Source organism: Myxine glutinosa, unplaced genomic scaffold (assembly GCF_964187855.1).
Source record: "Myxine glutinosa unplaced genomic scaffold, kmMyxGlut1.1 SCAFFOLD_129, whole genome shotgun sequence".
Classification (NCBI taxonomy): Eukaryota; Metazoa; Chordata; class Myxini; order Myxiniformes; family Myxinidae; genus Myxine; species Myxine glutinosa.
In genome coordinates, this window is record NW_027616361.1 from 100,001 (window position 1) to 117,500 (window position 17,500).

The 17,500-nt window shown below is 41.3% G+C and overlaps 1 protein-coding gene across 2 annotated transcripts in view; it reads right to left on the reverse strand.

Moving 5' to 3' along the window:
* The window catches only part of LOC137419445 (E3 ubiquitin-protein ligase TRIM7-like), a 29,618-nt gene that overhangs the window by 889 nt on the left and 11,229 nt on the right, over positions 1-17,500 (reverse strand). Inside the window, exons 2-7 of one of the 2 annotated variants that reach the window (XM_078768683.1) lie at positions 16,974-17,456; positions 12,786-12,881; positions 11,471-11,704; positions 9,447-9,469; positions 8,854-8,981; positions 6,687-6,740 (exon numbers count right to left, since the gene is read on the reverse strand). In XM_078768683.1, coding sequence (XP_078624809.1) covers positions 6,687-6,740; positions 8,854-8,981; positions 9,447-9,469; positions 11,471-11,704; positions 12,786-12,881; positions 16,974-17,417 — 979 coding nt within the window. In that variant the 5' untranslated portion in view covers positions 17,418-17,456. Of the gene's footprint in view, positions 1-6,686; positions 6,741-8,853; positions 9,003-9,446; positions 9,470-11,470; positions 11,705-12,785; positions 12,882-16,973; positions 17,457-17,500 lie in introns of both variants that reach the window. The other variant, XM_078768682.1, reaches the window with a different exon arrangement.

Consider the following 17,500-nt stretch of genomic DNA (forward strand, 5'->3'; position numbering starts at 1 on the left):
TCCCATATAACAAAACCCTCCCCCGCACATCCGGCTATTTAATTTTCGCCTTCGTTCGATTTTCTTTTAAAATAAAAATAATGACGTTTCATGGAAATTGTAACATCTTGTGAATGGGTTATGCGGTAACATAAACCTGGTGTTACCTTAACGGTCAAGGTGGCGGGTTTAACATCTTAAGGTCCTGACATTGAGCACCTGTCGTACCGTTAAAATAACACCTGGGCCCTGTTGCTGGAAGGATCTCATATATTTATCCACTGGAGCTTCGAGCAACCGGGTCCAGGTGGGCTGATTCAACCTGTCATCCTTCCGAGGTGGACCAGGTGAGTACCAGCTTACTGGGAGTAATAAACCATTCGAGTATCCTGCGTCGGAGTGGCGACCTGGTCAGTACTGCACTCCTTAGCCAATGAAATGGCGTGAAAGGAATTTTATTGTTACCTCCAACCAACGAAGGTGGACCGAGGTTATGTTTTCACCCCTGTCTGTTTGTGTGCAGGATATCTCAGAAAGGTATGGACGGATTCGGACGAAATTCGGTGTACCGGTGGGGTAGTTAACAAGAAATAAATGATTCGATTTTGGTGAAGATCCGGATCCGGATACGAGAATTATTTTCGGGATTCTTCTTCATTGATTGGTGGTGGTTCAGATGCAGCCTGTGGCTGTTTGGCTGCATCATTTTCTGGAGACAGGACGTGCACTGATGCAATGCCCCCATTACCAGTCGGCAGGTACTCATTTTGCCCACCTTAAAAGGATGACAGGCTGTGTCAGCCCACCTGGTGTTCAACATCATGGCAGGGGCTCAAACTCAGGACCCGATCATTTAAAGCCAGCCACCTGAACCGTGAAGCCAACACCAACCTCACCATTGAATGATCGGGCGAACAATGATATACAGCACGATGTCTCAAAAAGTTATGGACAGATTCGGACGAAACTTGGTGGATAAGTTGGGTGTGTGACAAGGAAGAGGTGATTCGGTTTTGGTGAAGGTTCGAATCCGGATCTGATCAGTGGGATAAAAATGGAATTAATCAGCCTGGTATGCATTCTGCCAGGGGTATGCATTCTGCCAGGGGTATGCATTCTGCCAGGGGTATGCATTCTGCCAGGGGTATGCACTCTACCAGGGGTATGCATTCTGCCAGGGGGTATGCACTCTACCAGGGGTATGCACTCTACCAGGGGTATGCACTCTACCAGGGGTATGCACCCTCACAGGGGTATGCACTCTACTAGATGTATGCACTCTACCAGAGGTATGCAATCTAGCTGGGGTATCCCCTCTACCAGGGGTATGCACTCTACCAGGGGTATGCACTCTACCAGGTGTGTGCACCCTACCAGGTGTATGCACCCTACCAGGGGTATGCACCCTACCAGATGTATGCACTCTACCAGGGGTATGCACTCTACCAGGGGTATGCACTCTACCAGGGGTATGCACTCTACCAGGGGTATGTCCTCTACCAGATGTATGCACTCTACCAGAGTTGTGCAATCTAGCAGGGGTATCCCGTCTACCTGGGGTATGCACTCTACCAGGGGTATGCACTCTACCAGAGGTATGGAATCTACCAGGGGTATGTCCTCTACCAGATGTATGCACTCTACCAGAGGTGTGCAATCTAGCAGGGGTATCCCGTCTACCTGGGGTATGCACTCTACCAGGGGTATGCACTCTACCAGATGGTATGGAATCTACCAGGGGTATGCCCTCTACCAGGGGTATGCACTCTACCAGGGGTATGCTAATTTTTTAGCATACCCTTAATTTTTTTTTTTTTTTAGCATACCCCAACTAATCGATATCTATCTATAATTCCAGTAATCTCTGTGTGTATGTGTGTGTGTATGTGTGTGTGTATGTGTGTGTGTATGTGTGTGTGTATGTGTGTGTGTATGTGTGTCTGTGACCGCTGTTTCTCGACAACCACGGGTCCGATATACTTGAAACTTGCCAGGTATATTGCTGGGGACCTGAGGATGTGCCTTTTCAAGGTTTCATATTAATCGGAGAAGTAGTTACCGAGCTATGTCCAAAAAACGATTCAACCAATCAGAGAGCAGCGAGCTATCACGTGTGCCGAACGTGGCGAACAGACTCTGCCTCGGACGGCACATTTGAGAGCGTATTCATTTATTTCACGTTGGCAAACTATGTTGGCGCTATGTTGGCGTTAAACTATGTTTTAAAACTAATTAAAACTAATTTGCGATTCATCGTAACTGCGATATGCGACCTTCCGGACAGTCAAATGAGGACGTCACTTCCGGACTTACGGATAGTCATAGTGACGACGTACTGATGCTGAACGTGGCGAGCAGACGCTGTAAGGTACGATCGATTGTAGTACACGTTTATAATAACTCTGCCGATACAGGCCCGATTAACTGCAGCGCCATCCGAGCTGCGGCGTCGGGACGATACATTCATTGTACGGTCACATCACGCACTTACGGGCACGCCCATGGGCCCATGGGCACGCCCATGCATGCATGGGCGAAGACATTTTTTATTTTTATTTTGGCAAGGAACGGGCACCCACGGGCACGGGCACGTCCTAGTCTATCTATAATTCCAGTAATCTCTGTGTGTGTGTGTGTGTGTGTGTGTGTGTGTGTTTGTCTGTGACCGCTGTTTCTCGACAACTACTGGTCCGATATACTTGAAACTTGCCAGGTATATTGCTGGGGACCCGAGGATGTGCCTTTTCAAGGTTTGAAATTAATCGGACAAGTGCTTCCCAAGGTATGGTCACCGTACTCGCAAGCCGTTCGCTTTGGCTTTGCGAATGGACCAAACCATTTCATGTAAATAGAGGGGGGGGTTCTGTGGTCGTTACGGGCTTTGCGAATGGACCAAACCATTTCATGTAAATAGAGGGGGGGGGGTTCTGTGGTCGTTACTGCCACGTGGTTTCAAAGTCTTTTTTTTGTTGTTGTTGTTTGTACGCATGTTTTTTTGCACGCACGTACGGGCAAGCACGTACGTGCGGGCAAGCCCTAGTTTAAATATAAAGATCCTAGTTTCCATACTCCATCAAACCTGAACCTTGCTGTGCACGTGCTCAGATAAAAAAGCGTGTCACGTGTGCAGTGTGTTTGACTAACGTCTTTCTGATGATTTATAGTGACTATTTTTGTCTGGACAGAATCTACTCAAGTATTACTGAGGTCTTCTGATTTCTCAGAACCAGGATTTGGATACTACAGATAAATACTTATATCTTGTCTTGATAAAGTTCTTCAATGATGTTAATTTTACAAAACTATTATCAGTGTGTGCTGGCACTTTCGACTCTACGTACTCACGTCGGGATGACGCGGATAAAAAAAAAATGTTGGCCCCACCCACAGATACAAAACGAAAGTTGGAGTATGTTTTCATACTCTCATAGTAGTTTGTCGAGGATAGTTGCAGTTCGAGTGTTTAATAAGTTTTGTTGACACTTCAAGTAAGCAAAACAGTAAAAACCACGAGAGTGTCTTTCACGTCCAGCCATCCATAAATTCCTCTCGAAAGGCTCCACCCCTCCCCTCTGTTCTCACCCTATTGGTTGGAGGGAAACCACAACAGTTATTTTGGGCATTTCTAAGTGCAGTTCATTGTGTGGCCTGAGGCTGGATTAAGACATTACTCTTTGAGAAACGAGCAATAAGACAGAGCTGCAAGATACAGTCAGGCTTACGTAAAACAATATAGGAACACATGTACAGTGTTTGACATTGCTGATTAAGATACACTGCCAATCTAAAGTTTTAGAACAGCTCAATTTTTCCAGTTTTTATTGAAATTTACGCAGTTTTATGTCTCAATGTACTCTGAAATTAAGCACAGAACAAATAAACAACTGGAGATAACAAAAAAAAAATCATAGAATCATTTTGTTTAACAAAATTTAATTTAAATTTTTGACTCAGCAAAGTAACCACCTTTTGCAAATATAACCGCCGAACACACTCGTGGCATTCTTTCTCCAATGGAAATCAAATATTGTTTGGGAAGTTTTTCCCAACACTGTTACAGAAGTTCCCACAAATGAGTTGCACTTGTAGGTTGCTTTGCTTTCACACTTCTGTCCAATTCATCCCAAACCAGCTTGATGGGGTTTAAGTCTGGAGACTGTGCTGGCCATTCCATGATTTGAGGCCTGGCCTCTTGTTCTTTTCCTCGAAAGTAGTTTTGACGTCGCCTGGAGGTGTGTTTAGGCTTTCACACCTGGACAACCTGCAGGTGTGTCCAGTCTTCAGTAGTCCACTGACGGTGCTTCGTGGCCCAGGCAAGCCTCTTTTTCTTATTTAGCCATCTTAGCAATGGCTTTCTTACTGCCACTCGACCTGTCAAACCTGCAGCTCGAAGTCTTCTCTTCACAGTTGAAACTGAGACTTGCTTACTTCGACCAGTGTTAAGCTGTGCTTGAAGCTGTTGTCCTGTGAGCCGCCTATCACGCAAGCTGTTGACTCTCAGAAACTTGTCTTCTGATTCTGTTGTGGCTTTGGGTCTGCCAGACCTCTTCCCCTCAGTTTCCTCCAGTTTCCAATATACTACTTCCTGCAGTGCAATATTGTCCAAATAATGCTTCGGAGGGTACAATAACAGTCTGTTTCAACACTGCTTTTATACAGACAGGGGGTTTGTAATCAAGTAATCAGCATGTAATCAGCTTGTAATCAAGAGGTTGGGACACCTGTACGAATTGTTTGCATCAACTTTCAAGGCTTAATTTACTTACATTGCTGCAGAGCAGCTGTAAGTTGTTAACCCATTACTTGTTCCCTGAAGAAGGCCTTTTTTTTTTTTTGACAATAAAACTGCGCAATTTACATTATTTTCCCGTTTTTGTTAACCTAAACTTTTTTTTAACCTCGAGCAGTTTACTGCTTACCTTTGTACCATTTCAGGTTATTCACTGGATATTAAACTGCGTAAATTTCAATAAAAACTGGAAAAATTGAGGTGTTCTAAAACTTTTGACCGGTAGTGTATCTTGACACTTTTGCTCCAAGATTGGGCACCAAACCATTGTGTTATTCCACATTGTAAAAAATAACAGAAACAAGCGAATAAAAAAAGCCCACAGAATCTTGTTTCTCACAGTCTGAGAATCCTTTAGGTGCTTTTTTGCAAACTCCAAGCGGGCTTTCATGTGTCTTTCACTGAGGAGAGGCTTCCGTCTGGCTACTCTGTCATAAAGCAGTGACGGTTGTCCTTCTAGAAGTTTCTCCCGTCTCCACACAGGATCTCCGGAGCTCAGCCAGTGATCATCCGGTTCTTAGTCACCTCTCTGACCAAGGCCATTCTCCCCCGATTGCTCAGTTTGGCCGGGCGGCCAGCTCTCGGAAGAGTCCAGGTTGTTCCAAACTTCTTTCATTTAAGAATTATGGAGGCCACTGTGCTCTTGGGAACCTTCAATTATGCAGAAATTTTTTTGTAGGCTTCCTCAGATCTGTGCCTCGACACAATCCTGTCTCTGAGCTCTGCAGGCAGTTCCTCTGACCTCATGGCTTGGTGTTTGCTCTCATATGCATTGTCAGCTGTGAGACCTCAGCACACACAGGTGTGTGCCTTTCCAAATCATGTCCAATCAATTGAATTTACCACAGGTGGACTCCAATCGAGGTGTAGAAACATCTCAAAGATGATTAAGACAAATGGGAGGCACCTCAGCTAAATCTCAAGTGTCATAGCAAAGGGTATGAATACTTACGTCAATGTGATATTTCAGTTTTTCCTTTTGAATAAATTTGCAAAACTTTCTAAAATCCTGTTTTCTCTTTGTCATTATGGGGTATTTAGTGTAGATTGATGAGGGAAAAAATGAATTTAAACGATTTCAGCATAAGGCTGCAACATAACAAAATGTGAAAAAAGTGAAGGGGTCTGAATACTTTCTGAATGCACTGTCGTAAGCTCCGATGTAATTTCAGGGACTTATTGCAAATTCAGTTGTCTTTCCTACTTTTCTTTTTTATCAACTTCGAGTGACCAATCACAAATGTAGATAATTATATAATGTTGTTATTAGAGATGTCCTTGCAGTTTGTAAAAAGTTGATGATCATGTACTGAGAACTGATCAGGTACTGAAATCATGTACTGTTGATGATCATGTACTGTATTCAGGCTGCTAATTTGTAGAGTCTCCGTATGTGGCTACACTACAAGAGTAATCAAGTGTTGTTGTAACCAGTGGAGTGTTTGTCGAAGGTTGAAGCAATAATTGATTAAGTGTAAATGAGGCAGTGATGTAAGGATTGCCTGTTTACTGCGAATGGCCAAAGATGTTGATCCTCACAAGCACATGATCAGATGAAAATGCATTCTTTGTTTGAAATTAGTTTTGGTGATGCATTATCTCTTTGAAATTTCTTTATATTTTGTCCTTGATGATTTTGTGGAAAAATTTTCAAAAGTGAACTTTCAAAAAACAAGAAAGCTTTAACTATGTTGAACATATAAACCAAGTAAGAGAGAAAAGAAACAAGTGTATCAGAATGAATAAAAAAGGGAAACAAAATCAAAGGAAAGGGAACGAATTAAAGTCAAGAAAGTGGGAATTTTGAAAGATCATGGAAAAAGAGAAAAACCAAAGAAGGACAATGAATTTCCTCGTTAAATATCATTCTTTTCAATCCCTTCACCCTCCATGTCCCATTTCCCTTCATTTCACTTACAAAGACTTATCAAGCTGCTCTGGTCCAGATCAGACATTTGGAGCTCCACTGGCTCTGTTGAAAGAAGGAAAGGTAAAGCAACATCACAATCAATGTGGACACCCTGCTGTTTATTTATACAGTAAATATTTTTTGCTCTAAGGAACAATTTATAAACATGAACAGATTTGAACAATGTGTGAATGCTAACGAGGCCTTTCCCGCATGTACTGTGTGTGAATTTTCAGGGACTTGCTTCTGCTCATCAAGGCACTTTTAACCTGCCGCTGCTCGGGAGAAGTGTGTAACTCAAATAGTCTTTTTAAACATGATTTTCAGCATTTAAACGAGTGGCAAATCATAGATGATTAACCATAATTGTTTTGCTCCTGGATGAAAATCAGACTCCTGGAAAAATAGGAAATACGAGAAATATCTGTGGATGAGACTGAGAGGTGTTTAGTTCCGTTCATTTCCTGTTAATACAAGCGAGCTGTGGGTACACACAAAAATACACACACACACACAAAAACACACACACACACACACAAAAACACACACACACAAAAACACACACACAAAAACACACACACAAAAACACACACACACACACACACACACACACACACACACACACACACACGCCTTACCTTCAAGCAATAAATGCAAAAATCAAGTATAATTTATCTTGCCCCGTCCCACTGGAAACAGGAAAAAGGAAACAAAGAAAAGATATTTATACCAGCCCTCACAGCTCCAAAATCTCCTTTGGTCTTTTGCTCTCTGAAGCAGGTTCTAATCAGGGATTTGCCTGTACTTGGCTCCATTCAATGTTCCCTCTGTCCTTACAAGTCTCCCAGTCCCTGCCACTGAAAAGCATTCCCACAGCATGATGCTGCCACCACCGTGTTTCACAGTAGGGATGGTGTCAGATGGGTGATGAGCTGTGCTCTGTTTCCGCCAGAAATAGCGCTTTGCATTCAGGCCGAAGAGTTCAATTGTCGTCTCATCAGACCACAGAATATGTTGCCTCACTCACAGAGTCTTTCACGTATCTTTTTGCAAATTCCAGGCATGCTGTCATGTGCCTTTTTCTCAGGAGTGGCTTTGTCTGGCTTCACAAATCCAGCCATAAAGCCTAGATTTGTGAAGTGCTGCAGACTCTTATCCTTCCAGCAGGTTCTCCCATCTCAGCCAAGGAACTCTCGTTCTGTCACAGTGGTCATTGGGTTATTGTTCACCTTCCTTGACCAAGGTGCTTCTTGCCCGGTTGCTCAGTTTGGTCGGACGGAACTTTCAACATTCTAGAAATTGCTTGATACCCTTCCTCAGATATACGCCTCCTCACAATTCTATCTCAGAGTTATACGGACAGTTCCTTGGACTTTATGGTAGTTTCTTCTCTGACATGCACTGTCAACTGCAGGACCTTGTATAGAAAGGTGTGTTTCTTTCTAATATCATTTCCAATCAATTGAGCACCATTAGCTCTGTTTGAAACGTGCCATGTTTGTTTTTTAATTTAACATTTTTTTGTCAATGCACTAATTGTATTTTATAAACTTTTATCTTGTAAGCAATCTTTGATTGCAAATTATGAATATGTATGCATGTGCAATTCAGCCATTCTCTGCCAGACATGCTTTCGACAAACCATTTTGATTGATTGATTGAATTGGCCATAGTGGAATCCAATTAAGTTGAACATCCATCTTGAGGATGATCAAAGGAAATTGGATGCACCTCAGCTCAATTTGGAGTGTCATAGGAAAAGTATTGAATACCTGTTGACTCAAGACATTTCAGCTTTTCATTTTTAATTATTTTGTAAAAGGAAATTCTAAAAAAATTAATCCCACATTATGGGGTATTACGTGTAGATCAGTGACCAAAAAAAATCTACATTTTATCCATTTTAAATTCAGGCCATAACACAACAAAATGTGAAAATAGTCAAGGGGTGTGAATACTTTCTGAAGGTACTGTACGATATCCTTTAAGGTGCCCCAAACACCGCTAAGGTGCCCCCAACAGAATATGTCCTTTAGAAATTTGTGTCTGAGAGGAGGACAATGATCTTTGTGATTTATATACTTTTCACTTTTCTATTATCCTTCCTGGTTCTCTCGCATCTCATTTTCCCCAAATAATTATTCTCCTTACAAAATAGCACATTTTTGTCACTCACTCCTTATATTCTTCAGAAAGTTCTCATGGAGTTGAATTAATGAGCCCAGATTCTTCTCCTCCTTGGAGAAGTCCAACACTGTGGTTTGTGCCATCTTCAGAGATTTAAAATGTGACACCGACTCGAGCCTTGGCATGAAAAAGAAAAAACTTCAGGAAGGTCAGGGGGTCATTGGAGGAGAAAAAGGTTTGTAAAATGATATTATAAAAGCCTCAAATATGGAAGATATCGATAAAAGTGTGGTTGAAATAGAATGATAGATGGAATTTATATTTGCGCCAATCTTTCGATGAGAATCTATAATTCAGCGAAGATATGAAAAGGAGAATGGGTAAAACGAATGGACTTGATAAACTTTTATTTTCTTCATGTTCTCTCATATAATATGGATTCAGGTTACATTATATAACAAGAATCATCAAATGAGAACGAGTTGCGACATTTTTGGGAATTACATATTTTTGGAAGAAGTAGACAATAAAATATATCTGGAGATGAATGAAAATGAATGATGGTTATGAAGAAGGAACAGAGATGAGGAAAAAAGCATGATGATGTGTCAAACAATGTGATGGACACCATCACAGTCTTACCTTTTTATGACATCCTTATAACCCTGAAAAGGAAGAAAACAGTGAATTACCTCACGACTTCTTCGTTAATGAATGCCCTCTTCATAAATGTAAATAATGCACACTGTTGAATTTGCAAATTTAAGCGTGAAATTAATTTTCATTTTACAGGCTGTTTAATGTACCCCCTTGAAGATAACAACACAACAAGTACAGATACATTCAACGTACACCGCCCCCATTCCAAATAAATATATATCCTCCAGCGCGGCATTGCCGGGGCACCTCCGGCGCATGGCAATACCGCCGTGCAGCTCAGAGAGACTATATTGGGAGGGAGAGGTGTACAATAACTCATTGATTAATTGCGTAACTAAAATCAATAAAGGGTATTCATACAATATTATCTTAATCAATTGGGTAATAGCATAAGTAATCCACCAGTGCTTGATCCGAAGCTGTAAATTTTTAAAAAATCAATTCAATAAGTCATGATTAATCATTAAATCAAAAATATCGTTTTTAGCCACATCACTTGGTCACTGTCGTGTCAAAATATCAGCTTGCTAGCTCAAAAGGTGCAAAGATGAGAAAGCAAATATATAAATGATTAATAATGAAAATAAATAAATAATAATCATAAAATAATTAAATAATTAATCAATTGGCTAATATAATACCTAAACCACCACCGTTTTATCCGAATGTATAACTTTTTAAAAACTTAAGTAATCAAGTCATTAATCGGACAAATTCAATAATTAATCGACGAATTGCTTAATAAATCAAAAATATCCTTTGTAGCCCATCACTTGGTCACTGTCGTGTCCAAATTTCAGCTTCCTAGCTCAAAGGACCTCAGAGATATCGCTCGGACAACCAAGAAAACAAGAAAGCAAGAAAGCAAGAAACCGGAGTGAAAACCGATGTCTCCCTTAAAGTGTGCGCCATTGCCGGGCACCGAAGGGGGCTCGGCAATGATGTCATGCAGCGCCAGGAGATGGCATAGGAAAGGAGTGGTGTACAACACAGAAATATCTAATTAACCTTCGCTCGTGAAGTGAAAAGTGGGGTTAAGCATTCAGGTGCGTACGTGTGCCATATGTGTGCCACGTGCCACACGTGTGTCATGTCTGCATTAAAAAATTCATTTTCTTGGCAACTGTTGGTCCGATTGACGTGAACTTTTACCGTCGGAGCGCCTCTGCCAATTGATTTTTTTGCTGTTAATTATGACGTCATAGGTCACGTGGCATGGACGCCACCTTGGAAAGAATTTGCACCTCCACATCTCCGAAACTACTCAATGGAAAAAATTGAAATATGGCTCATTGTCAAGTACTCCCCATGGGGAATAATATATGTTAATGATGATGTCATCGGTGCCTTCTTTATGTCGCCTTCATCCATGAAGGGCGACGACCAAAGGAAAACTACCTCGCACTGACGTGGCAGAACAGGCGTCATCGTAATTCAACTTTCAGGCATCAGGAACAGGCGTCATCGAATATTTGTTGTGGTTACTCTTTCAATCACTAAAAGAAAACTTAACCCACACCTTCATGAACATGTAAATCTTCCCCACCCCCAATCAATAAATCTTCCCTCAACACTTACCTTTCAAAATCTTATTAATGCTTCTTCCTTGGTCTTCCCTCACACCAGCAGCCCTATATAAGCATTATACGTGCAACTTACTGTTCTTGCAATCTCCAATAGCGTGACAACTGTCAGTAATCACTGCTGTGGTAAATGTGGAACTATAATCCCGAAACAAGAGTGATAAATGAACCTTCCAGGGTCTGTGTCAAGGACAACATCTCCACATCTGATGGTATATTCATGTTGTGTTATTATGCTTCCTAAAGTACAATGTGCCATTAATTCACTCTCCGAGCAACACCCCAAGTCCTAGCATTCAATCGGTTCTCATGTCCTGCAGGTTTATGATTAGTCCATTTTTTTCTCTTCTAAAAAAATTAAATTCAATAAATATTGACAATTAAACATTACCACTTTTGTAAAAGGTGAAGAAGAATGCCTACCTGTAAAAATGAAATAGTCTCAAGATCCTGGAGTGCTGCTTTCAACGTGGAATTTGTTTCATGGAGAGAGTTCAACTGCTCCTTCACCTTGTCCATCTGCTTCTGAAGAAGAAAAAGCTTCTCATTTTGCCTTTTGATCACCCCACTCTTCATCAGATCCACGGATTTATTCACATATTGGTACAACGCCAATCGCTTTTCCTCCATCCTGTCCACAGTCCCTTTGCCTGAATGCTGGAATAAATCAATCATTGTGTGATTGGAGTTAAAAGTCAAGAATAAACCATCAGAAAAAACGTTAAAACTAAAGAGAACTAAGAATTACGACTGAAGAAGGATTAGGACATATTGCACGAGTGCATTTAAAAGGACATAATGTTTTGGACAGGACCCTTATCCACAACACTTATTGGGGTGAGTTGATGGGTTGATGGAAAATTTCAACATTTACCCAACCGAGATGAGGGAGATTTTAACTAGTTCGCATTTAATGGACAGAATTTGGCAGAAAAGGTCTAAATCTTTAAAAGTGAAAGAAATAAAATAAAATTTCAGATTTCCTGATCACAAAAAAACACCAACACTTGTTCAGATATGGACAGAGTTTGTTTCCAGGGAATTGCACAGAGGTGGGCAGTAATATTACAGGATACCTGCCTACCTCCACTCTTTTCTCTGCCTTGTGAAATAATCTTCATGAAAAAGTTCAATCCCGCTCTACCCTCCACGGCTCGATGTTGGCATCCCACTACCCTCTCCCGTCATCCTGAACCATCCAAACCTGCAATATTTTACCACTTTCACTATTTCACCACTTTTCACCACCACTCCCCACTTCCCTAAACCAATCGTCTTGCAGGTTAATGCGTTCTTCACATCTTGTTATTTTTTCTTTTTTGCCCATTAATTAATTCCCTAACCTTTTCATGTTCCACCTTTTGCCCCACTGCCCCACCGTCAATACATTTCCTTTTTTCACTCTGTATCTTGCTCTTCCATGAGCTGACTCTTGTATCCAAAAAAGCATTTTAACAATAACTTGAAAGCATTTTAAGGAGACAACTTTCAAAAAAAAAGTCTGTTCAGTTAGATTTAGAAGTAAATCTCACATTAATGGTCATGGATTGACATTGTTTTGGGTCAGGTGGTTGGTGGCTAGTGTGTGTAGATGGCCAGAGGTGGCCTGAGATGGCTGAGATGCAAGTAAGATTGTGCAGTTTGAGCTGTGGTGATGTCACCCATTTGAGAAACAAATATTTTTTCCAGATGCTAATTCTCTTTCCTTCAATCACGTCCATTCCTTGGTACTTCATACCTGTGTTTGTTCAACCTCCCGCTTCAGCTGATGGAGTTCGGATTCAAGGTGCTGCTTTGACTTTGATAGTTCAGGACACTTTGCATTCAAAACGCCCTGCACAGAATAAATAAGTCCAGGTAAAGGGAATTGTTCATCTGTATGTGGAAACGATAAGGCACAAACTGCACAAAATGATTTTAAAATGTATTTGCAAAAAAGTGGAGACGAGACATTTGTCGATTCCAAATTAAATATGAACTCTTCTTTATTTATACAACTGTATGAGAAGAGAGCTCATCAACATTATTATCATGGTGAATAATTGATAGTTAAAGGAAGCAGAGGTGGACTATAAAGGGGCGCCCTACATCTGGCAAATAAAATACATTTACTTCTTCATGCAGCTGTATGAATGAAATTGGCGCCATTTATATGAACTTTTCAGGAGCATTACTTGGTTCCTCCTCAGAACATAAGGGTAGACCAGCATGCACATGAGATTTTTTGAATGTCCCTTCTTTTCTATACTTTGGCATTTTCTACAAGCTAGAAAATGTCACATCTTTTCTATACTTTGCCACGTGGCACATGCCATATCAAGAGGCCTTTTCCATACCCCTGGCATTTTTCCCCAAGAATTACCACCAGAGTCAAAAAATTGATATGTCCAACATTTTGTGGATCGCCCCCATGAGCCAAGCAAAAATAGGACAACGGGTTCTGAAGCTCACCTGGATCAGTAGCAACAGTCACTCAAACCCCCCACAGACCACGATATTTTTTAATGCGGTGAACAAACTTTTGTACATCATGAGTGATGATGGTTGTGATCAAATTTCATTGAAATTGTGTGTGTCGTTTCAGAGAAGAGAGCGAATTCGTATTTGGGGGGTTGGGGGGCGGTCAACCCTCACAACCCTCACAACCCCCTCCCCTGTAAACCCCCTTCATGTGCTCAGATTTTTATTCAGTCAATACACCTTCATTAGGCATCAGATATGAAGTTTGTGGCCAAGTTTCATCAACATCGTATGTGTAGTTTCAGAAAAGAGAGCAAATACCAATTTTGGGTGGGGCCCCACAGACCACCTTAGACCTTGAGTTTTTTATGCCATGAACAAACATTGGTACATCACGGGTGATGAAGGTTGTGGGCATGTTTCATCAAAACCGTGTGTGTAGTTTCGGTAAGCGAACTTCCATTTCGAGCAAAATCACGTCAACCATTATCGATATAGATGGAAAGTCTTTTGTCTTTTCAAAGAACCTCACGACGGATCATCATTTTGGATTCTGTGTCATTCAACTTTGCAAATGATTTTGCTTCGCCATTAGAAATGGTAAGAAGGCTTGAATCTGAAACAAATCGTCAAGATACATGTCGATATAACATGGCTTGGACATATTTTAGATAAATCAATACAAAGTAGCATCCTGGTCTACTTGTCAAGCTCACTAACTGCTGCATACAAGAAAGCCATCCTTCCTGGCTTCTGGACTTCCAGCACTTGCACAAATGACTCCACATTATATAGTACAGTACTGTATCCTGCGGACAGGCAGATACAGCAGCTGCATCACTGTCTCACGATCTGGAATTGTTGGACAAACAAAATTGATCACACCTTGCATACCTGGCAAATCTCTCAGTCTCACACCAGAAGGACCATTACATAAACCCCCATATTTCCATGTTCAACCACTGAGTGTCCAAGAGATTCAGTGTCTAACTTCTGACATCTCTTCGGTTGAACATGTTACAAAGTTGGTTTGCAAAAGCAACCACAGATCGGGCATCCTCTATCGTGATAAGTCATTCCTTGATGGATGTGAGCAGTGAGTCTGGATTTTGCGAGTTTCACAAGAAGTGAGTTCGTGGCAGAACCCTGTGGGGGGTGGAAGGGTGAGGAGACAGACCATTGAAAGAGGAGAGGGTGAAATGCCAACAAGGACACAGGAGAACATAGAGAGCCAACCAAGCTGTCAGAGATGCAGGAGTAACAGGCCCAGGGATGCCGCATTGCTGAAGGAGATTGCACTGCTTTTGTTTATTTAACATGTTTATCCAATTAACATGTTTATCCATGGATTCAAGTTGAAAAGGTGTGAAATAGGGACATGAGCCCAGAAGGAAAGCAATACTCCATTGATCTGCAGCTGCAAGCCTCGTGGGTTGTTAAAAATTATAATTTGTCTTTGCATGATGGAGAATTCCCAATGAGGCAATGGCTTTCCAAGCCAACTCAGATATTTAGTTTGTCCAGGAGGGATTGTGGCTAATGGAGATGTTAACACGTTTGAAGACCTGAATTGCAAGTGTTGCTTAAATGGCGTAGATTGGAGGTTTTTCCAGTTGGTCGGTTTAAAGAGACAAAGTGAGACGCCAGGGTTTACAATTCCAAGTGCTGCTCAAGCTTCTGCTTTTTTCACACATGTTCAGAGAGGGAAGAAGCTGATGCCTGCCTTTCTAGAGGATGAGTGGTGCTGCAGAGGGTAGAGTTAAAAGCAAAATTTTAACCTGAGACTGGTTTGGGGCCACAGATTTTCAAATGGGAGAGGATCCCATTGAGACTGAGGCATGACTATGAAAGTGGAGGAGAGGAAGACACAATACCAGATTTGGATAAATGCTTGAGCCATGTCCAGGAGATACAGAATTGATCTCTTTTCTAACATTCAGAGCCTCAATCCATTGTTGGAAGAGCAGCAGATGGAGGTCCAGGGAGGTTGAATGGGGTTAGAAACCAAACTGATGGTTTGAGATCAGGCCATGAGAGAAAAGGAAGGTTTTGATTTCAACTGCAATGTTGGATTATTAAGGCCCTTTCTGTCAATGTAAAAACCTGTCTGTGCTCATTTGTAGACTGGTGTCCTTGTCAATATCAGTGCACATTTCAAACAGCCATTTTGTTTATGGAGAACAATTCAACTTTGGTTTCCAGTTACATCATAGTTTGTTAAAGGAGTTTCCATGATTAATATGCTGGTCCTCTTTGAACAGAATATTAAAATGAGATCATTAAAAAAAACTCAAAATAATTTGTTGCTTCATCCTTTCGAGCAGTCGAGTAATTTGTTAAAGTCTGATTGTCATGTCATCATAAATATTATTGAAGATCTTTAAAACCAGGATAAGACGACCATCGGCCGAGACTCAGTATGAATGTGAACATTGTGATGCAAGGAAGTAAAAGCACAAGAAAACAAACACCAGTAATGGATAATACCAGGCCTGTACATTACCTCTTGGTAATTGCTGTAACTGGAAGTGTTTTTTAAAAATCCTTTTATATGAAGTTTAACAACACCCTGGTGTTGGCTTAGCGGTTCGGGTGCCGGCTTGGGATCCTAGGATCCTGGGTTCGAATCCCGGTCATCGCTGAATTAACACCAGGGGGGCTGACTCAGCCTGTCATCCCACTGAGGTCGTCAAATTGAGTACCAGTTTACTAGTAATTCCCTGTGTGTTGGAAGAGGTGACTTACAGGGTTGGCGGCAGGAAGGGCATCCGGACATAAAATATTGCTGAACAATGGGGAACACGGTGCCCGAAAAAGGCCAAGCCCTGCTCTGCGGGGAAAAAAGGCCTCTAAAGGGGGTGCCATATGAAGTTTAACAATAACAGGTTGTTTTGTGTGGTTTTCATGAATATACCTGGCATGTTAAAGTGGTCTAAACCTGTATCTTTTATTAACACACACTTCCCTGAATTCAACATCTCAAAATGCTGTTCACACACATTATTCTTGAGCATCGCTTGACATTTCATCTCCAAGCTTTTTCAGAGATTTGGATCTATATCCTTAGGCCCAGGGCCATGAACAATCTCAGCATAAAATTGTTAATTTGGTGACCTCTCAAGCCTACCTTTTTACCTGTAAAATCAATAACCACCTTTTCTGTCAGTTGTTCAATTTAAAAGACTTGTTTTGATACTTCGCTCATTCTACAACCAATTGATCTCCAGCAGTGTGGGGGAAAGTATCATAAGAAGGTAGTCTCTCTATAAAATAACCTCCACTTGTGAGGAATGTTCTGAGTTATGAGATATTTTCATGATTACAGAACTTGCAATTTATCAATATCTTACATCTTTTGGCACTTTGTTCTTTCAACTTCTTTTGAGAATGGATTTTATATTCTTGGAGATAAATTCAAATGGATAAAATTTACATGAACAAATAAACTTTTCATATATTTACTTGCCTTGAATTCATCATGAACAATCTCCACAGGAACAACTTTATGGTTCGTATGTTGTCCAACCAGGCACATCACACACATCAAGCTTTCATCATCCTTGCAGTAGAGTAGTATTGGCTTGCCATGCTCGGTGCATCTTCGCTCCTCCACGTTTACTCCTGGCGTCAATTTCATCTTCTCTTCGTTTACTCCTGGCACCAACTTCATCTGCTCTACCAATTTGGCAAGGGCCACATTCTTTTGACATTTTGGTTTTATCGGAAATACCTCACGGCAGTTCGGACAATCACAGACTGTGGCCTCTTCCCTGCTTTCCCAGTGTTGCTCGATGCAGACTTTACAAAATGAGTGGCCACATGGCAGAGTAATTGGTTCCTCGTACAGTTCAAGGCACACAATGCATTGAAGTTCATCTGCACAAACTCCAGTCATCGAAGAAGACGCCATTTTCTTGGATCAGAGAAGGAAGTGGAGCAAAGTTGAAACCTGTAGGTCGAGAGGGGTAGTCATAAAAACAAAAGTTTAGAGGT